At 41.5% G+C, this 22454-nt stretch overlaps 2 protein-coding genes across 3 annotated transcripts; both read right to left on the reverse strand.

The window, feature by feature from the left end:
- Positions 1-400: 400 nt before the first annotated feature.
- LOC106611226 (prolyl hydroxylase EGLN3-like) lies at positions 401-14999 on the reverse strand. 2 transcript variants are annotated; one of them, XM_014211215.3, is made up of 5 exons: positions 14196-14999; positions 3904-4023; positions 3147-3283; positions 2851-2924; positions 401-2100 (listed from the first exon to the last, which is right to left on the reverse strand). In XM_014211215.3, exons 1-5 carry the CDS (start codon positions 14685-14687, stop codon positions 2063-2065), a joined length of 861 nt encoding a protein of 286 aa, XP_014066690.1. In that variant the 5' UTR covers positions 14688-14999; the 3' UTR covers positions 401-2062. The 2 variants fall into 2 exon arrangements, with proteins under 2 accessions (XP_014066690.1, XP_014066691.1); XM_014211216.3 differs by lacking the exon at positions 14196-14999 and adding an exon at positions 12766-13393.
- Positions 15000-18178: 3179 nt separating this feature from the next.
- Positions 18179-22244, reverse strand: sptssa (serine palmitoyltransferase, small subunit A). Its single transcript, NM_001146504.2, has 2 exons — positions 22103-22244; positions 18179-19032 (listed from the first exon to the last, which is right to left on the reverse strand). The coding sequence occupies exons 1-2, from the start codon at positions 22203-22205 to the stop codon at positions 18929-18931; spliced, it is 207 nt and encodes a 68-aa protein (NP_001139976.1). The 5' UTR covers positions 22206-22244; the 3' UTR covers positions 18179-18928.
- Between the last annotated feature and the right edge of the window lie 210 nt (positions 22245-22454).

Here is a 22454-nt window from a genome sequence, read left to right on the forward strand (position 1 = left end):
CAACCCTAACCCTAACCCTAGCTTCATGACCACACCCCAGTTCAACCCTAACTCTAACCCTAGCTTCATGACCACACCCAGTTCAACCCTAACTCTAACCCTAGCTTCATGACCACACCCCAGTTCAACCCTAACTCTAACCCTAGCTTCATGACCACACCCAGTTCAACCCTAACTCTAACCCTAGCTTCATGACCACACCCCAGTTCAACCCTAACTCTAACCCTAGCTTCATGACCACACCCCAGTTCAACCCTAACTCTAACTCTAGCTTCATGACCACACCCAGTTCAACCCTAACTCTAGCTTCATGACCACACCCCAGTTCAACCCTAACTCTAACCAAATGTTTAACCCTCACCCTTTTTATGATAAAAATGTAGTACAAACTGTGACAATATTCAGATGGAAAATAATTGTATTTTGTCTTGTATATAAGTAACAAACATTAACAAAACCACATTATTCACCATACTATAGACTGTATCCACCAGCTTGGCAGACCAGCATGCAAGCTGATTTTAAGCACAAAAATCCGTTACAGATAACAACCACACATAGAGTTCTGTAAATGAACAGTTTTTCCTTCACCACCTCTGTAAAGAGTTGAATGTTGCATCAACAATTGATTTCTTCTCACAAGGCGTATACAGAAGCTTCACAAAAAACCTGAACATGTGTAGTTATTGTCGAAGATGCATGTTTAGGGAAGAGAACAACATGGCTGCTCAGGGGGATCAGTAATGACAGCGGTCCTGGGAGTCACTCATAACTGACTATTCAACTAGTTTATAACGATAGTTGATGTGTAATAAGGATTTGGATAATCTGGTGTAAAGTAGTGCACCACATAGAAAAATAGGGGCGCCATTTTGGATTGACCCTTGAGTGCTCCAGATTGCATTACCAACTTAAAACAAGTCAGACGATGTGACAGTATGACAGGATGCCTGACAGGTGCCCATTCTGATTTTTATTGAGGACCCCAATTCATTCAGATCAAGCGTTAACCAGCGATAGCTCACACCTGTTTTGGCGGTGACGGAGGGGGAACAGCGTTAGCGCTGTCAAATCAACAAGCGGCACCTGGCACATACCTAAAGCGGACATTGCCATTGGCCGCATGGAGTCACATTAAAAGAAATCCCATGTAGCCTTGTTTACAAGTTGGAACACTGGAATGCGAGATGTAATCTACACCTCGATTAGGCTGATAGAAATTCTCCTTCGTTTGTTTAATGATTTTCAGCTTGAGCGTCATTATTTCTATATAGTCTATACTTTCTCATTCTGAACTTCTAACGGAAGTGTGGCGGCTGTGGCTTCCTGACAATGATCAAGAGCAGCTGCGATTTGACATCTCCAATGCAGTTCCACCTCCGACAGCGCCAAAACATCAGCTATGCAGGTGTCAGCTATCGTCAGTTAACGCTTGATCTGATTGAATCTAGGCCTTAGTGCTTTTCAACATAACATTGTCACCTCAATTCATCTTTACTGTTCAAGATTTACATGCAAACATTTTAATTCTAGATGGGCCAAAATGTATAATACACACATGTGTGCACGTGAGCATGCACACACACACACACCCCTCTCTCTCTATCTGACTGAAACAGAACTATACAACAAACCGGCATGCATGAACTGGTAAACAATTATTTTAGAACAGCAGTAGTTAAAGGAGAGAATTCAGTTGATTTTAACCCAACAACATTTTTTAACTATATTGTATAAAGACATTTCTGGAAGTGGTACAGTATTATTTGGGTTGATTCATTTAAATACAATGATGAGAATCGCTGTTATTGAAAGAGCAGAAAATGATTTTAATTCTAAATATATGCACAAAGCCATTAATGTCTCTTCTTATCATCTACCACAACCACACATCTTTGTAGCTTTCAACATCTTTGTAGCGTTTAGAAGAGGTACCACAGCACAGTCCAAACAGTGATTAGACCAAAGCATGACAACTCTGTCAGCCCATGTCAGCACAAAGAATTAGGGATCCAGTGTTGTATTGTGTCACACAGGATGGAGTCTCTTATAAGGTCAAAGTTCAGGGAGTACTGCTTCCATCCGGGTCTTGGGTGGAGGCTGAAATAGATTAATGCCATTAAAGCTAGAATCCTTAATTTAAATATAACAAAGCGGTCACACCCCTTTGCTTTGGTAAACGGCTGAGGGATGGGCCTGGAGAAATGGAACCACTCTAAAATTCATAGACAGAGTAATGGATGCAAGGACTTAAAACTACTGTATAAATTATAGTTTTAGGGCTCTATTCAATACGGCTTGCAGAATTTCAGTTTTACAGCGTGATTGAAATTTAAAGGCAATGTTCCCGTTTTAGCTGAGACTGCATTCACGGTAAACGCTGCATATGTCGGCTCAATCGAAAATCACCTTTACATTTCTATCATGGAATCTGTAACGCTTCAGCTTTCCAGACTGAACAGAGACCTCGAGCCCTTAACCATGTTTTGAGGCTATACAGTGTGTGTTTACATTTAAGTTGTTTACAAACATTGTAGTAAAGCAAGCTTATATTTTGGGTTCTGATGGGGTACGACAGATGAACTAAATTAATGAGGCATTTATATGTTAAACTCTTCAAGAATCAATGGGTGTATATGATTAATCTATAAATCTGAAAATGGGTGTAGCGACTCAGTAAAGGATTAGGTTACATTAGGATACATGGTGTAACCTGATGCCAGTTAACCTGACTGTAGTAAAAACAATGTTACTTACTATGCAGGAATAAGAGCAACTTCATGTAAAGTGTTACTGAATGTTTTTGTTTACACATAGATGTAAGTTAAATAATCCAATGGAGAAATGTACCTGTTAAGTCTCTAAACCGTCTCTTTGCTTCTGCCCTTTCTTCTGAATCGAAATACCACACGGTTATAGCATATCTGGAACAAAGCAAAATTCTGAATTATTATTATTATTCCATAATTACATTACATCTTCTTTAGCATTTGATGAAAATCTAACAGTGTCAAGAAAATGAACTGAGAAATGTCTTCTGTATAATAATAACAGTATGATACATTCAACAGCAGATTCAGACATTTTTGCATATGAATGAAGAGAACAATTATCAGTATAATAACAGTATGATGCATCAAACTGACCTGGTTGCATATGAAGGCTGCACCTCATGTGGATTCCTTCTATCTGACCAAAAGAACAGCAGTCTGTCAAACAGGGGCTCAACATCTGCAACGTAGGATTTGCCTTCGGGAAAAATGCGAAGAATTCCTCCATGCTCCTGCCAAAATAACAAAGACACATTGTTTATTTCAGCTTTACAGAATAGCAAGTTGAGCCGTAAGAGGCTTGCTCTGCAATTTACAAAGATCATAAGCCAGAGGGGGTTTTCCAACAAACAGTGGACGGCAATATCTCACATTTTCATTGTCTCTAAAAAATAAACCATAAATATGACAAGAATCCTGATGTTATAAAGGGAACCGAACAATTAAACAGACAGTACAGTGACTGTCTTGAAAACCAAACTGTAATCTGAAAGGACTGTGGGTGATTGCGTGTATCCCATAGTAAAAAACATATAAAATGTCAAAAGAATATGTACAAAATAAAAAATATAATTGGACAGCAAACGCTTAGTTTTTTGAGACAAGTTTAAAAGCTAGACGTTTCGGCCTTCAATTACCTTCTGCAGAAGACCATTGAAGGCCGAAACATCTATTTTTTCAACTTGTCGAAATAACATTATTTTTTATGGTGAGCGAGCGATGCGCCTTTTCCTGTCCAATGATCTTCACAAATTTGCACCTCTACTCGCGTTGGTTGCGCACCATCTACTTTTTTCCTAAATTAAATATATGCAATAATATGTCATAAATATGTTATAAATCTGCAGCTCACCTGGGGGTTCCAGTTTTTGTTGAGGTAGTAGATACAGGTGATGCAGCGACCGTCAGCGTTGGGATTGTCCACATGTTTCACATATCCTGTCCCTTTTCCTGGATAACACGCCACCATCGCCTGAAACAGACAAAACAAACCACAAAACATTAGTTCTCAGTCTGTTACTGTCACGTTCTGACCATAGAAAGCTTTTATTTTCTATGGTAGAGTAGGTCAGGGCGTGACAGGCGGTTTTGTCTAGTTTATTTATTTCTATGTTGGTTCTAGTTTATTTTTTCTATGTTGGGGGCTTTGTCTAGTTTCTGTATTTCTATGTGGGGTTCTAGATTCTGTATTTCTATGGGTTTTTTTTGGGGGGGGGGTTGATCTCCAATTAGAGGCAGCTGGTCCTCATTGTCTCTAATTGGGGATCATATTTAAGTTGTTGGTTTTCCCACTAGGTTTTGTGGGAGATTATTTTGAGTTAGTGTATGTTGCACCGCTTCATCACGGTTTGTTGTTTTGTTTATTAGTTTATTTGTATGTCTTGCATAGTTTCACAGTTATAAAAAAATGTTGAATGATACACACGCTGCGCTTTGGTCCCATTCTTCAGACAAACGTGACAGAATCTCCCACCATCAAAGGACCAAGCAGCGTGGTCAGGACAAATGGACATGGGAGGAAATCTTGGATGGGAAAGGACCCTGGAGGCAGGCCGGGGAGTATCGCTGTCCGAAGGAGGAGAGTAAAGCAGCGAGAGCAGAGCGGCGACGATACGAGGAACTAGCACGGCAACGACGGAAGCACGAGAGGCAGCCCCAATACATTTTGGAGGGGGGGCACACGGGTTGGTCGGCAAAGCCGAGGGGTGAGTCTGAGAGCGAAGAGGAATATTGGGAGAGACTGAGCGAGGAGTACTGTGAGATAGTTGAGGGGGGTGATAAGAGAGAGCTGTTGGGTTGGCGTAGTATGTACGGCATTTTCCCTGAGGAGCGTGTTAGCCGTCAGATGCCACCTGAGTCAGCTTCCCGTACTCATCCCGAGAAGTGTGTTGAAGTTCCGGTACAAATAAGGCCGGCTATACGCACCAGGTCTTCAGTGCGCCTTCACAGCCCAGTACGTCCTGTGCCAACTCTCCATACTCACCGTGGGGAGCATGTGACCGGTCAGGTACCATGTTTTGCGGTGATACGCATGGTGTCTCCAGTGCGCATTCAAAGCCCATTGCGTCCTGTGCCAGCGCCCCGCACTTGCCGGGCTAAAGTGAGCATCCAGCCAGGACGGATTGTGCCAGCCCTACGCTCCAGACCTTCAGTGCGCCTCCACAGCCCAGTACGCCCTGTTCCTGCTCCCCGCACTCACCCTGAGGTGCGTGTTATCAGTCTGGCGCCACCTGTGCCAGCCCCACACATCAGGCCTCCAGTGCGCTTGCCCATTCTGGTGTGTCCTGTTCCTGCTCTCCCCACTCGCCCTGAGGTGCGTGTTACCAGTCTGGCGCCACCTGTGCCAGCCCCATGCATCAGGCCTCCAGTGCGCATTCGCAGTTCCTGAGACGGCCCACAGTCCGGAGCCTCCTGAGACGGCCCACAGTCCGGAGCCTCTTGAGACGTCCCCCAGTCCGGAGCCTCCTGAGACGTCCCCCAGTCCGGAGCCTCCTGAGACGTCCCCCAGTCCGGAGCCTCCTGAGACATCCCCCAGTCCGGAGCCTCCGGCGACATCCCGTTTCTGTATTTCTATGTGGGGTTCTAGTTTCTGTATTTCTATGTTATTTTTGGGGGGATGATCTCCAATTAGAGGCAGCTGGTCATCGTTGTCTCTAATTGGGGATCATATTTAAGTTGTTGGTTTTCCCACTAGGTTTTGTGGGAGATTATTTTGAGTTAGTGTATGTTGCACCGCTTCGTCAAGGTTTGTTGTTTTGTTTATTAGTTTATTTGTATGTCTTGCATAGTTTCACAGTTATAATAAAATGTTGAACGATACACACGCTGCGCTTTGGTCCCATTCTTCAGACAAACGGGACAGTTACACATTATAATTAGTATACTTGCTGATCATGTGACAATATGTGACATGATAACTGTAGTGTACACCATTTCAGAAGCATTTTTTGTGAGAAAATATTTGTGGAAATGCCTTGACTATATTCTAAGAATACAGAAATAGTTTCTGCAAATCAGAGATAAAAATATAACATGAAGACATTTATGGGTTAATATCTTGGTTGCAGAACATTTCCTGTAAGCGTTGTTTGGGGAGGGAGCGTTGTGGTTTCAGCAGAACTGGCCTACGTGCATTCAGTCAGCATCCAAGGAAGCACAATTAACCAAACTGTGGTAATCTATCTTGTGATAAGAAAGCCAAGAAAAGCCCTCAAAGCAATGAAGATGAAGACGCGTGTGGTTACGACCAGGGATGGGCACATTGGGTCAGATAGAGGGTTTACTAGAGGCCAAGTGACATTCTGTCATGTAACATCTCATTTGGGCATCAGATATGGAACACATGTTAAGGCTAGTACATGTAGACACGAAGGAACGTAAATCGGACAAGTATTTATTTGTTTAATAGATGTACAGTGCCTTTGAATTAGTCCATATTTTGTTTTGTTACAGCCTAAATTTAAAATTCTCACCCATCTACACACAATACCCCATAATGACAAAGTGGAAAAATGTTTTTAGAAATTGTAGAAAATGTATTAAAAATTAAATACAGAAATATCTCATTTACATAAGTATTCACACCCCTGAGTCAATACTTTGTAGAAGCACCTTTGGCAGCGAACACAGCTGTGAGTCTTTCTGGTTAAGTCTTGTAATGGAAAATGTTATCATGGGAAGAGACAGCTTTGAAAATGTTAATCTTGTCTTTCGTGTCATCACTTCAGACTGGTACTTTATGTATCTAAGTTTGACTGTGACCTCTCCAGCTTGCTGTTAATAAACAATGATTCATTTAAGATTGATTTCAAGTGTCCCATGTGTATAATTTCCACAACAGTCTCTAAGAGCTTTCCACACCTGAATTGTGCAACATTTGTCCATTATTCTTTTCAAAATACTTCAAGCTCTGTCAAATTAGATCATTGCTAAACAAACCATTTTCAGGTCTTGCCACAGATTTTCAAGTAGATTTAAGTCAAAACTGTAACTAGGCCACTCAAGGGACATTCACCGTCTTCTTGGTAAGCAATTCAAGTGTAGATTTGGCCTTGTGTTTTAGGTTATTGTCCTGCTGAAAGCAGACTAAACCAGGTTTTCCTTTAGAATTTTGCCTGTGCTTAGCTACATTCAGTTTATTTATTTTTTAATTTTTTTGGAAAAACTCTTAACGACTACAAGCATACCCATAACATGATGCATCCACCACTATGCTTGAAAATATGGAGAGTGGTACTTAGTAATATGTTGTATTGGATTTTCCCCAAACATAACACTTTGTATTCAGGACAAAAAGTAATTTTTTTGCAGTATTACTTTAGTGTCAATTAGCTTAGTATTGTGGAGTAACTACAATGTTGTTGATCCATCCTCAGTTTTCTCCTATCACAGCCATGAAACTCTGTAACTGTTTTAAAGTCACCATTGGCCTCATGGTGAAATCCCTGAGCGGTTTCCTTCCTCTCTGGCAACTGAGTTAGGAAGAACGTCTGTATCTTTGTAGTGAATAGATGTATTGATACACCATCCAAAGTGTAATTAATAACTTCACCATGCTCAAAGGGATATTCAATGTCTGCTTTTAAATGTTTTACCCATCTACCAATAGGTGCCCTTCTTTGCGAGGCATTGGAAAACCTCCCTGGTCTTTGTGGTTGAATCTGTGTTTGAAATTCACTGCTCAATTGAGGGACCTTACAGATAATTGCATTAGTGGGGTTCAGAGATGAGGTAGTCATTAAAAAATCATGTTAAAACACTATTATTGCAGACAGAGTGAGTCCATGCAACTTATCACTACAGTAATTTGAGATCTGGGCTCTGGTAAAAAGTAGTGCACTATATAGGGCAGGGTTCTCCAATACTGTTCCTGGAGAGCCACCCTCCTGTAGGTTTTAACTCTAAACCTGTTCCTGGAGAGCAACACTCCTATAGGTTTTAACTCTAACCCTGTTCCTGGAGAGCAACACTCCTATAGGTTTTAACTCTAACCCTGTTCCTGGAGAGCTACACTCCTGTAGGTTTTAACTCTAACCCTGTTCCTGGAGAGCTACCATCCTGTAGGTTTTAACTCTAACCCTGTTCCTGGAGAGCTACCCTCCTGTAGGTTTTAACTCCAACCCTGTTCCTGGAGAGCTACCCTCCTGTAGGTTTTAACTCTAACCCTGTTCCTGGAGAGCTACCCTCCTGTAGGTTTTAACTCTAACCCTGTTCCTGGAGAGCTACCATCCTGTAGGTTTTAACTCTAACCCTGTTCCTGGAGAGCTACCATCCTGTAGGTTTTAACTCTAACCCTGTTCCTGGAGAGCTACCATCCTGTAGGTTTTAACTCTAACCCTGTTCCTGGAGAGCTACCATCCTGTAGGTTTTAACTCTAACCCTGTTCCTGGAGAGCAACACTCCTGTAGGTTTTAACTCTAACCCTGTTCCTGGAGAGCCACACTCCTGTAGGTTTTAACTCTAACCCTGTTCCTGGAGAGCTACACTCCTGTAGGTTTTAACTCTAACCCTGTTCCTGGAGAGCTACACTCCTATAGGTTTTAACTCTAACCCTTTTAACTCTAAAACCTACAGGAGTGTAGCTCTCCAGGAACAGGGTTAGAGTTAAAACCTACAGGAGTGTAGCTCTCCAGGAACAGGGTTGGAGAGCCCTGATATAGGGAATAGGGTGACATTTGGGACAAGGCCTAGCTCTAATCAAACACTGTAGCGTGAGGTTATATTTATGATGGGTTGAATTTATATGGTAGATATACAGGATATGAACATTCCACTCCAGCTAAACATTGGAAATACAATATAGCGTTTTGCAACAAAACCCATTTTAATACACATCTAAAATCTATGAATAAAAGATCTGAGAACAGTAATATTTTACACACACATAAAGGTACCCATAAGCACTAATTTCTGATGAAAAAACGTGAAAATATGGTGGATTTTGCGTTTTGGAAATAAACCCTTCATCTCATCCTGTGATTTTCAGTTTCTCCAGTAAGAGTCCGTATTAGGTTCCTCAAAGAAGAATATCCCCAGACACAAAAACAAAAGGATAATATAATGACCATAAAAATAGCATTGGAATCGTGTCATGCCAGCAACCTAACAATTTCACAGCAACCTTTAGACTATTCCTTCAACAATCTCTCTCTGATTGTTGAACGATCACTATTATGCACACACCTATATAATAAAGCTGTAATAAAATGCCTCTTCTGGAGCAACATCACAAGGGTCTTATCTGATAAAGTGATCCTTTAGTTTATTTGCACTGCAGCATATTTCCTGTCGGCACATACTGAGGAAAGGAGTATTATGACGCACACAGTGTTTACTGTCTACAGTGGGGGCATGTATGCACGTACACCCAGTGTTTACTGTCTACAGTGGGGGCATGTATGCACGTACACCCAGTGTTTACTGTCTACAGTGGGGGCATGTATGCACGTACACCCAGTGTTTACTGTCTACAGTGGGGGCATGTATGCACGTACACCCAGTGTTTACTGTCTACAGTGGGGACATGTATGCACGTACACCCAGTGTTTACTGTCTACAGTGGGGGCATGTATGCACGTACACCCAGTGTTTACTGTCTACAGTGGGGGCATGTATGCACGTACACCCAGTGTTTACTGTCTACAGTGGGGGCATGTATGCACGTACACCCAGTGTTTACTGTCTACAGTGGGGACATGTATGCACGTACACCCAGTGTTTACTGTCTACAGTGGGGGCATGTATGCACGTACACCCAGTGTTTACTGTCTACAGTGGGGGCATGTATGCACGTACACCCAGTGTTTACTGTCTACAGTGGGGGCATGTATGCACGTACACCCAGTGTTTACTGTCTACAGTGGGGGCATGTATGCACGTACACCCAGTGTTTACTGTCTACAGTGGGGGCATGTATGCACGTACACCCAGTGTTTACTGTCTACAGTGGGGGCATGTATGCACGTACACACAGTGTTGTCAAAGAAGAGCGAAAACATATGAAGCAAGAGAAAGGGGGAGTGGGAGGAGGGGGAAGTCCACACAGAGCACAGCTGGCAGGCTGCCAGGATGTTGAAAGTTTAATGACAGTGCTATGTGTCCAGCATGAGCCAGCAGACGCAACATAGCACTGCTAGGTCTACAGGCCTCTCTCTCTCTCTTCAATCTCTCTCCCTCTTCCTCCCCCTCTCCTTTTCCCTATCTCTCTCCATATCCCTCTATATCCCACTCTCGTTCTCTCTCTCCCCCTCCAACAGTCAAGGACTCCTCAATCAGTCCAGACAACAGACAAATTAACAGGCTGGGTGTCAACCAGCAAAAATACTCTTTTGACATGGTTTCAGCTTTGTCACCTTTTCTTTGTAATGATATCTTATGAGGAAAGTTGTGTCTTTAGAATCCACTGACATTTGTTATGTTTGATCAAAACTGCTTCGAAATCTCAACAAATAAAACATCTCCACTGAGCAGTCAAATCAATTAAAAGTGTTATCAAATAAACAAGTGACAAAGATACTGCAGCACTCAACCGTCTATAAATTCTTCTTTAACATTAATAAATTACACATGATCATTTGCTGCAGTTTTTTTACACATTATCATCTGATAAATGGTTGGTCCACATAAGGCTGGGAGCAGGATCCAGTGATGTGAGAAAGGGAGAAGGGTGTTGGGCTGTGGGTGGTGGTGGGATGTGCAGTACTGACTGACACTATGGCCAAGTTTGGTGTGTTGCAATGTAGTATAGTGTTCACACGCTATTTCCTGCTTGAAACTCTGATTTTCTGAGAGTACAAACAGCTATAGGCAGTGTGAGGAGTCACATACCACCCATAACTTCCACTGCAATCAGCACAACATACGTGTGTTTGCATCCCCTGTTGACTGCATAGAAGATCAAAGTTACTGTGAATAGATTGTGGGTTTGCCATGGCTCTATGCAACAACGCTTTACAAAGCCCTGCAAAATATGTAATGAAGTATGTTTACAGTACGTAAGCAATTGGTCCAACTGTAAGCCTACACTTTGAGGCTCACAATTATTACAAATATATGATGATAAAAAGGGGAGTATTAAATACACAAAATGGTGGCAATCCAAAGTTCACTGACAACATTTTAAAAAGTTGACTGATATGCATTAAAAAAATATATAATTCAGAATGCATAGGCCAACTTTTAAATGAATAGAATATAATAAAATATTAGGACATAAAAATCCATATAGCCCAATAGTTGTGTTTTACATTGACAGGGGTGCAGTGGAGCGGGTCGAGAGGTTCCTCGGTGTCCAAATAACCAAGGACTTAAAATGAAGACCTCGTGGGACCTCAAATCCTCAAAAAGTTATACAGCTGCACCATTGAGAGCATCTTGACAGGCTGTGGACATCCCAGTACATCACTGGGACCGAGCTCCCTGCCATCCAGGACCTCTATATAAGGCGGGTTGAAAGGAAGGCCCAAAAATCATTGAAGACTCCAGCCACCCTAGCCAAGCGTCGGCTGGAGTGGTGTAAAGCTCATCGCCATTGGACTCCGGAGCAGTGGAAACACGTTATCTGGAGTGATGAATCACGCTTCACTATCTGGCAGTCCAAAGGACGAATCTGGGTTTGGCAGATTCCAGGAGAATGCTACCAGCCCCAATGCATAGTGCCAACTGTAAAGTTGGGTGGAGGAGGAATAATAGTCTGGGGCTGTTTTTCATGGTTTGGGCTAGGCCCCTTAGTTCCAGTGAAGGGAAATCTTAACGCTACAGCATACAATGACATTCTAGATTATTCAGTGCTTTCAACTTTGTGGCAATAGTTTGGGGAAGGCCCTTTCCTGTTTCAGCATGACAATGTCCCCGTGCACAAATTAGGTCAATACAGAAATGGTTTGTCAAGATCGGTGTGGAATAACTTGACTGGCATGCACAGAGCCCTGATCTCAACCCCATCGAACACCTTTGGGATGAATTGGAACGCCGACTGTGAGCCAGGCCTAATAGCCCAACATCAGTGCTCGACTTCACTAATGCTCTTCTTGCTAAATGGAAGCAAGTCCCCACAGCAATGTTCCAACATCTAGTGGAAAGCCTTCCCAGAAGAGTGGAGGCTGTTATAGCAGCAAACAGGCGACCAACTCCATATTAATGCCCATGATTTTGGAATGAGATGTTTGACGAGCAGGTGTCCACATACTTTTGGACATGTAGTGTATGAACCTCTTTCACTCCAGTATCCCTGCACATTGTAAATATAGTATTGGAACTGAGTATATAGTATAGATTACTTACTTCTCATGTTCTTCTTTTTTTTTCCTTGTGTGTTTTCGTTCTACCTTATGTTATTTTTTCTAATACATTGATAATGATTACTGATTATTGTTGGGTTTAGTGCTTGCAAGAAAGGCATTTCACTGTATTTGTGCACATGACATTAAAAGTTTACATTTGACTTGTTTTAACCCCTTATATATATACAGTACATTTGTAAGAACATCATATAGACCTAGGCCAGAGTCTAACATGTTATATAAAGTTTAGGTCATATAATAACAATATACAAATTTCTTCCAACAACAATACGTTTAGAGGTGTGTCCACAACTGTAGAGTATATAGTAATGTAGTACTGTACAGGCCTACTAAATTAGCTCTGTCGTCAAAACAGTGACCCCCTCAAACACCATGGACACGCTCAATTTACGCAAAACTGTCGCACAACTTACTTTCGATCTTTCTCGAATTATACTTGTCCCAAGTCGACCGATGCAAAAAGAAACCAACTTATCGATTAATGTCAGAAGGAGGTGAATAGCCTCGCACCTCCTTTCACCTCCATTGACCCAGGCTATCTTATCCCCTCGAATGTTTCTTTTGGAGACCCCAAAAGGGCCAGGACCAGCCAGCTGTCCATCCAGCAGAACTCCAGAGTAGTGCATCTCTTTCACTTGGTTCAAAACAAAGTGCCCAACCAATTCTCCTAGAAAGTTGTCCACGTAAAAGAATCCTTGGTCCAGTAGAGATGGGACAATCTGGTCCATGGCTAACCGCTCCAAATCTGCGTCCATTACATGTTGCATAAGAGGCATTTTGACGATTTATGAGGAATTTAATGCCGCTTAAATCAGCTCCTAAAGTTGTTACTGCAACTGCATGGTAATGTCAGTGCATCAGGGTATGGTTCACTGATAAATATTTATCAACAATGCAGCCCTTCTCGCTCTCAGAAACGACTAGATTAAATTCTTAAGAAAGGAAATGTCACAGAAGAGTTATGTTCTGCAGCAACTCTAAACTCCAAACTATAAACAAGCAGCGAATGAGGCACCTGGATATAACTACGGAACGTGCAAGATGTGTTGTAGCACTAGAGGGGCGGAGGGAAGCAAGGCCATTCATTCATTCTATTGAACTGACTCAGAACGCCTACGCACGCTCACAGACGATTAGGACTAAATTTACGCCTATAAATGCATATTATTCTATATGCACAATTACAAATAAGTACGGACAAACGATAAACAATGAATATCCCTCATTTTAAATTTGGGCGTCAAATTGAAGTGATCGTTTAAAATGGTGTTTTTCATTATGCTAATGATAAAATACAGACGTTTATAAGTAGATACAAATGTGTGTAATTGACCTTTGCACAAACATCTCCAATGCAATTTATATAAATATATATGTTTATTTCTGTGCGCGTGCGTTAGGAGTGTCCCCCGCCATTGAGGATTCCATCAGGCGCATGTCGCCCTCTTGAAGCCGCTCGCTGCACGTCCTCTCCACTAAGGTAAACATGACCATGGCAAAGTGCCACAAACCCCGACCTTTGCATCCCCATGAAAAGTGTCTGGGTATAATAATAATAACAATAATAAATACAAAATATAAATAATTTATTGAAGTATTTATTATTACTCAGTAATTGTGTATAATTATAGAAATGTGTCCATTTCTAGGCTAAGAACTATCAATATGAGCCCAAAGACAGAACAGGTCAATTGAATCAAATATGAAAAGACAGTTTTTTCCACCTGTTGCCCTAAGGAATAGGCGCTACATCCTAAACTAGCACATGCATAATTTAACTCGGTTAATATAAGTGATTATGCATTAACACCAGTCAGTCCTGATTGGGTAAAATACTACTAACCTTATGCCTCCCTTTAATTTTGTAGCTTCCCAGTTTACCGTCGGCATAGGTGATGAGTTTATCCATCCTTGTCAATAGAAAGCCAAGGTTTTCACAACCTGTTTCAGTCCCTTCCACCCACGCAATTTTATCACCTCGAATGGATTTATTTTTGCCAAAGTTTCCACCTGCAAGTTCCCCGTCTTGCATCTTTCCACCTTGTTGAATGTGTCGGACTTCTTGTAGAACGCGCTCTCCAATTTTGTTTCCGAGAAAATTGTCCACAATGCACAGACCATATGAATTCATACATGGCACAATATATTGCAAAACTAATTTGTGAGGGTTAAGCCTTTTATGATCTTTAGATTTTGGCCTGTAACTGCGGGGTCTTCTGAGGCCAGTCGGCAAGACCCCCTCCCTCGACTTGTCTTCATCATTATTAACAGTGATTTTACCCTTTGAGGACACTTCCAAACTGTGGTCATCCCCCTCCACTGCAATATTGTTCATTTTGAGGGCTTTTCTTTGAAGACAAGAGTCCCCGCTAATTGTTCTTCTCCTACAGTAGTCCAATATCTTCCGACTGAACCGTTTGATAGGCCTACTTGTCGCGTCAGTATACTCAATTGATTGTGGGCTCGGTTGAGTGGTAAGGCTGAAGTAACCGACTGCAGTCGAAAGTCGAGGAGTGAAGTTAGGGGAGGTGCATCTGCGACACCCGAAAGTCTGGCGTTAATGTGGTTTTCCAACAGCAAGACTCAGATCAACATGACAGTGTTGTCATTGTTAATACACGTGTTTCTTTATAATGTTGAAATAAACATCCCTCCTACAGCCATATCACACACAAACTGAACACAAATGTGTGAGAGAGTCTCAAATATCACATTCATTTGGAGACGTTAGAGTCTACATGAACAGCCTGTTCTCATAGACGAGAAGTAACATAGTAAACGAAAATCCGGGACTCTCAAATTAATATGATGTGTTATGTTTGGTATGGTTACATAAGACAGAAGTTTACTTAAGGCAAAAACGGAAGGAGGGTGGTTGGGCGAGGTGAATGGGTGGACATACAACACAAACATCTAGCAACCCAAAGGGTGTGTGTTTGAATCTCATCACGGACAACTTTAGGATTTTACCTAAATAGCAATTTTGCAACTACTTACTACTTTTTAGGGACTTTTTTTGCAACTACTTAGCATGTTACCTAACCTTTTCCCTAACCCTAACCTTAACCCTTTAACCTAACTCCAAACCTTAACCCTTAACCCTGAACCCCTAGCTAATGTTAGCCACCAAGATAACGTTAGTGTTAACCCCCTAGCTAACATTAGCCACAACAAATTTAAATGTTTACATATAACACGTATTGCAAATTCATAACATTGTATGAATTGCAATTCATAACCGGTGGTGTGTATTTATGGATGCCAAGGGAAGACAGGCTTCCCCCCAAAATGTACCAAATTTTCAATTTTCTGTTGCGTTAAATGCAACGGAAGCCAGCGAGCATTTGGCCTCCCTTGGTAAAAAAATAAAATAATAGCCAATCACTGTTAAACTAATCTGAGTGAGCTCAACTGTGAATGGTCCTGGTGGACAAAAAAAAACTGTCAAGGGAAGCCAGTTTGGATTTGTCTTCACACCAATCACATCAAAAGCAAAATGTCATTGACAGAATAAACTTGAATTGTTGCATCTCGTTTTGTTGTTGTCCTTGGTGGCTAGCTAGCTAAAATTGTCCCTTTCCTAAATTAGCCATGGATGGAGGTAGGGATTTGGACTTGTGTTTTTCTTAATTCTCCATACTGGCCAATGATTATAACGGTGATTCCTATTCAACCATAAAGACATACATTGGGCTACCAAAGATGCGCAGGGAGAGAGAAACAATAGCCAATGTGAACTTTGATTTTATCATCTCAAATGTAAAGCAGATTTAATTTCACCTCCCTAATCATAATAGCCATTTAAAGAACAATGCACATGATCATGGATTAATAACATAAGTCTTATCAGAAGTGCCATGATTTTGGACCTGAACTGTCTTGGTTATAAAAATGTGTTTAATTTCTTATATTCAGATGTGATAAATGTATTCCTCATTTAAGCTCACAATATAGAATTATTCATAAATTGTAAGAGGCCTTATAAATGCTATATTATATTTGGAGGCTATTAATACAATAAAACAACTAAATAGAATACTTGAAAAAGACAACTGAGGATGATTTGACAAATTCTCATAACATATTTTCATTCCTGAAAATCTGTTTTAAACTGCAGTGCTATGGATGAAATATGTGTTTCTTAAGTGTTGCATTCAATCACTATATAAATTAAAATGTACAACCATCCGAAACCTGATGTAGATAATCAACCCATATACGATTGACAGACAGGCCAACAGATCCCCCTCAATTTTTCTGAGCAGACAGAAAGAATACTGTATTTGATTTCTGAGAAATGCATGCCTAGCCTACGTGAGACTACCCGCTGCAGAGAGTAACAAGAGTCCTGCTTTATGAACTTGATTTGGCAAGCTGGTACTTCTTGCTGGGTGTTGTGTCACATAGAGTAAAAAACAGTGAACTATTTTCTAAAGATATATTAACTTCATTTGTCTTCATTGTAGACCTATGCAAGGAATATAGATTTAGGTCTTAGTTTGTCTCTCAGATTTCATATGATAAACAGTTAACAAGCAAAATAAAGTGGGAGGAAACATCCAACAGATAATTGATAACAGAATGAATGGAGCATAGGACATTTGGGCAGTTAGAATAGAATAATATTGTGTACATATCCATAGCCTACTGTAGCCTACATGACTAAGACAGTCTGAGCACAACCTTATAGGATACATACACACTTTAAGGCTCTGGCCAAGATTTGAAAGTTGAAAGCAAGTCAGGATGGATTCTTCTGAGAAGGAATTGAACAGGGTTGTGCCCAGTAGGGCACACCATAGCAAAACGTTTCACAACAGAACACAAAAAGCTGTGTTCTTATTGTACAAGTTCAGGCAGTACCTCTCGGTTTCCAAATAGTTTTCTCCCTATACTGAACACGACCCAAGAGTGATGTGAAGGGTGAACAGGTTTTGTTTTCCACAAGCCTCTCTCCCTCACCAACAGCTGAACTGTTGCTTCAGCTCACAGGGAGCTTAATTCTAGTTGCAACGCTGGCGGGCTGAGCACTTTATTTACACTAGACCTGAGAGGAGCAGTACAAACTCCAGGCAACGTGCAGTGTGTACGTGAGAACCTCATCACCCCCAAGCTTAAAAAGTAACCAGCTGCTATTTTAATTTCGAGCCTGTGCCAGTGTGTTGAATTTGGCCATTGGTTATTCCTTATTACAGCCACTCCCACTGACCTTTTGATTGACAACTGAGTGGCAAGCAAGGCATATGAGGAAATAATTTAAATACAGTTATGTCATTGCCTTCACATCATTCATGATGTTATCTTTCACACAAACCAGATAAGATATTTATGTGACACAACACTAAATCTTTATTTCAACAATATATTGACTTTTAAGATGAAGATCACTTTAATGGTCAATTCCACACATGGACTAACTGAAATTTGACTTCCCCTTTTAACCCCCCCAAAAGACACACATACATGTTTTGGAGAGGTCCGGGGGGGCTGCCACACTGGGAGCTGTTGTTGTTGTGGGGGGGTTAAGTGCCTTACTCAAGGGCACAACAGCAGGCAATGGCATCTAGGATTATATATCAGCAACCCTCTGGTTGCCAGCTCACTTCCCTTCCAGTGTTTCCCGTCCGGTTGCTGGCTCGCCTCTCTAACCACAAAGCTACCTTCCGCCCTTACCACCTGCTTTTTCCAAAGCAGAGTAACAGAAAAGGAATCATGGAATCATCAATGAATGGCAAGTACTGTATTCCATTTCCTAGGATGTTAATTAACTATACTCATTTCTTACTCAAGACTTTTCTAGATGTACAGGAAATGGCAAAACAAGTTGGAGCCACACGAAAGAGATTTATTTTAGAGCATGTGTCAACAGAAATGACACTTCAGAAACATTAACGTTTAAAATAAAAAAAACTGTTTGAGATTTAGAATACAGACATTTGGTCATTTTTGTTACATATATTAAAGAAAAGATAATGTCACAGTTAGCTTCAGCAATGCCCCCAAAACGTGGCTTTCCATCCTGAGACTGCTCAGTCAGTTTCATAACAAATATAACATTTTTGCTAACCAACATATCAAATCGAAAGTTTTACAGATATGTATACAATCTCATACAATCGTATATACGAATAAGTGATAAAATATGCCACCCGGGGAAAAAAATTCTAATCACAATTGCAGGAGGGGTTTAGAATGTCATAAAAAGCGATTTATAAAAAGGTACAGTGAATAATAACTGTGTATATCTGTGCAACAGGAAACAACAAAACCGTTACATTTGCTGTGCAAACTGCAAAGCAACTCAGTAAGACAACAATGGTTTAATGCCCTAGAACATCAGATGTGCCACTGGACTCCTCTCTGTACCCACCCCACCCCGTCCAAGAACACTGTTCATGTTTCCATGATGACGAGCACAGAAAAAAATAGTTCCAGGGAATGGAATGAGATCCTCGTTCTCTCTCTCCCCATCTGTCCTCCAGGTCCAGGTGACAGCCATAAAATTAAAATGAGAATTCATTCTAATTCCATGGTGACAGCAGTCACAGGCACACCCAGGCTTGGGTACAACTCGTGTCATTGAACCATCTCAAAGTACTGTAGTATGGCCATGATGTGCTGAGGCATGAACACGTAGCCAGTGTACACAGCCATCCCTGCTACAGATATCAGGATGGAGTCTGAGAGAGAGGTTAAGGAAATTTACCAATACTTATAACTATTATTGACTAGGGCTGCATTCCAAACAGCCCTCAAATTAAGTGGACCGCTCTTGCCCGGAAATGTGTCACTTGTTCGTCCCACGGTTGTGTTTTCAGTCATCATGGAACCACCAGTAGCTGTTGTGTGTGCTTTATATGTGCTACAGTCAATTCTGATTGCATTTCATATCTTGGCTAGAAGACAATGCATCTGAAGACATCGAATACTAGCCATCCGACTATATCAGGTATATCGGAAATTACAATGTATAAGTGTGATGTCAGGGAAACGTTTCCAAAAGCTAACCAACAAAAAAAATTACTTTTATGATACGTGTTTGAGCCATCATGTGCATTAGTAGCACAATTTCTAACTTACTTACATTTGTTTTTACATACACTTGTATGTTGACTTCTCCATATTAATGTTGGTTTTAAGTTTTGGCTGACTTTTCTTAGCAGATGCACAATCATCGTAAATTGAATTATGGGGCATTTCAGGCCCCGGAGTGAACATAATTGTACACTCGCAAACTCAATCAAAAACGAGGGCTGAGGGGCTTATGTTGCCAACTTCCCTTGCTTGGCTAATCATTTGGACCGACGACAAAGATGGCCACGGGGATTCCCCCAAGGGCATAAGGCGAGGGTAAGTGGAGGAGGGTGTCTTGTATGTGTTTGAAACGCAGCCTAGGCCTTTAGTAAAACACAGCAAGCCACAGGTAAGCTAAATATGGTACACCTTCCTAATATTGAGTTGCACCTCCTTCTGCCCTCAGAACAGCCTCAATTCGTTGGGGCATGGACTCTACAAGGTGTTGAAAGCGTTCCACAGGGATGCTGGTCCATGTTGACTCCAATGCGTCCTACAGTTGTGCCAATTTGGCTGGATGTCCTTTGGGTGGTGGACCATTCTTGTTACACATGGGAAACTGTTGAGAGTGAAAAACCCAGCAGTGTTGCAGTTCTTGACACACTCAAACTGGTGCAACATACCCCGTTCAAAGGCACTTTTGTCTTGCCCATTCACCCTCTGAATGGCACCCATACACAATCCATGTCTCAATTGTCTCAAGGCTTGAAAATCCTTCTTTAACCTGTCTCCTCCCCTTCATCTACACTGAGTGAAGTGGATTTTCAGCATCTCCATGTGAAATTATCAGATTTATATTTATTATTTAACTAGGCAAGTCAGTTAAGAACAAATTCTTATTTACAATTACGGCCTACCCCGGCCAAACCCTAACCCGGACGACGCTGGGCCAATTGTGCGCCGCCCTATGGGACTCCCAATCACGGCCGGTTGTGATACAGCCTGGAATCGAATCATGGTCTGCAGTGACACCTCTAGCACTGAGATGCAGTGCCTTAGACCGCTGCGCCACTCGGGAGCCCCAAATATGCCTGGCAAATATTCTTATACTTGCCGGTGTAACCTAAACATGATCACAGTTTGATATGGTGCTCGTGTATTAATGCTCATGCATTCATTCCAATATCTGCTACAAATATGTCATGTTTCGGTAATGGAGAAAAAAGCCCATGGCTAGCTTCACAGTCGCCTGTAATCACTAGTTATTACTTCTAACCCCAAAACATTTTGGGGGAGATTCTAATAAGACTACAATGTTGTTTGGTTTATTGTTTGAACAGTTGCTTAGATTATATTTGCTTATCGATGCAAAAGAGGGTACTTTGATGCATAGCCTATAGATCAAGCTTCATTGCCTACACAACACTGCCCCCACAGCTATGGAAGGGACGATACAGTGCGTTCCAATTTTCATGTGGCACGGAAGTACTCGAATGTCGGAGCGCATTACAAGGAGCCGCCCCTTTTGTGAGGAAAAATACATTGCTACACTGTGCTATGCTCCGTCGGCTCCGTTTGTGTATTCTGTTTAAACCCCTATAGGCGGATGCTGTGCATCGAGACACATCCCATGCAAAAAAACTAATATCTCTAGTTTAAACAGATGGATTTCGATGGGGATTTTTTAAATTAAATTTCTTAGATTGGGTGCATCAATGGATTTAAGGATGAACAAGTGAGATCAATAAGGGATCATGGCTTGTATTTGAATCTAGCCACAAAATGAAGGAAATTAGAACGGAGGGATTTCATCAAGGCTATTTTCTGGCCTGCCGAAATCCCCCCCCCCCCCCTTCTAATTTCCTTTAGCCACACAATTAAGGAAATTAGGGGGGGGTTCGGCAGGCCAGATAATAGCCTTGCCGAAATCCCCCCCCCCCTTCTAATTCCCTTAATTTTGTGGCTAGATTCAAATACTTTCTGTGGCACACACTACTGGTCAACATGAACTACCAAAATGACTCAAGTGTGCTAGGCCTTGCAGTCCAAAGATAAAAGGGGGGGGGGGGGGGATTTCGGCAGGCAAGAAAATTGCCTTACCGAAATCCCCCCCCTTTTCTAATTTCCTTAATTTTGTGGCTAGTCAAATACTTTCTCTGGCACACACTACTGGTTATTGCACACGCGCACTTCAGCCGTTCCCTAAATTAAATATGCAAATATATGCAAATAACTCCTTGTTTGTTTTGCCAACTATGATTAACGTGTTCCCATTGGAAACGACAAGCTGCGATCTATCGTGGTTTAGTTATAAAACATCTTTGGTCAACACATTCACTTCTTATGCCAGATAAAGCAAATGGAATGAATATTTGAAATACAGATGGAGACCAGAGTTCCACATTTCGCGAGAGTTGCGCAAACACGCATTTTTACAGGTGCGACAAGGCCCTACTACCTGGCTGTAAAAATTCGACCAATTTCACCACACTGTCCTAGGGCGGACTAGTACGGTTGTCCATCAGCAGTAATTGTTTATTACTTTGTAACGACTCGAAATTGTAGCGCAAGCGTTTAGTCGGCTACACCTAAGATTTACCATACTAGGCCCCGCTCAACTACATTGCAAAACGTTGAGTTCAGTCGACTACGTAAGGTAATTAACTACAACACCTCAGGCTAAGATACCCAAGTAGCCGAGTTATTTTCGAACCATTCTCGACCCAAAAAGGATACTGAAGATTGCTCTCTCCCAAGGTTCCAACATGTATAACGCCGTGACGAGAATATACTGGTAATACAACCAGGAGATTTTCTTCCAGACATCTTCAAACGCCATAACTTTACGTCGTATTCTCTTCTTTTAATGATCGCCGATTAGTTCCTGGTAACAATGACGTTTAATCACACGTTTTTCTTTGTCAACCAATCACGAATTCCATGAAAAACGACAAGCAAAGGGGAGTTCCCACTTCCTGTCCTTACTCCTCAGATTTCAAAAGAAAAGCTTATTCTATAAAATACACTGCTACCAAAGAAATGGAAAGTACAATCTTTGGTGCTAATTTAAGCCCACTAGGGACCAGTA

The sequence above is a fragment of the Salmo salar genome, chromosome 09 (assembly GCF_965601325.2).
Source record: "Salmo salar chromosome 09, fSalSal1, whole genome shotgun sequence".
Classification (NCBI taxonomy): domain Eukaryota; kingdom Metazoa; phylum Chordata; class Actinopteri; order Salmoniformes; family Salmonidae; genus Salmo; species Salmo salar.

Bases quoted from the DNA above. Each gene is read 5' to 3' on its own strand.
- LOC106611226 (XM_014211215.3), bottom strand. From the start codon at position 14,687: ATGAACAATATTGCAGTGGAGGGGGATGACCACAGTTTGGAAGTGTCC. The intron at 3,284-3,903 runs GTGAGCTGCAGA...TTATTTTGGCAG, and splicing joins ACAAAAACTGGAACCCCCAG to GAGCATGGAGGAATTCTTCG. The intron at 2,101-2,850 runs GTACATTTCTCC...AATCTATTTCAG, and splicing joins ACGGTTTAGAGACTTAACAG to CCTCCACCCAAGACCCGGAT.
- sptssa (NM_001146504.2), bottom strand. From the start codon at position 22,205: ATGGCGTTTGAAGATGTCTGGAAGAAAATCTCCTGGTTGTATTACCAG. The intron at 19,033-22,102 runs GTATCCTTTTTG...CCTCTCTCTCAG, and splicing joins TTGGGAGAGAGCAATCTTCA to ACTCCATCCTGATATCTGTA.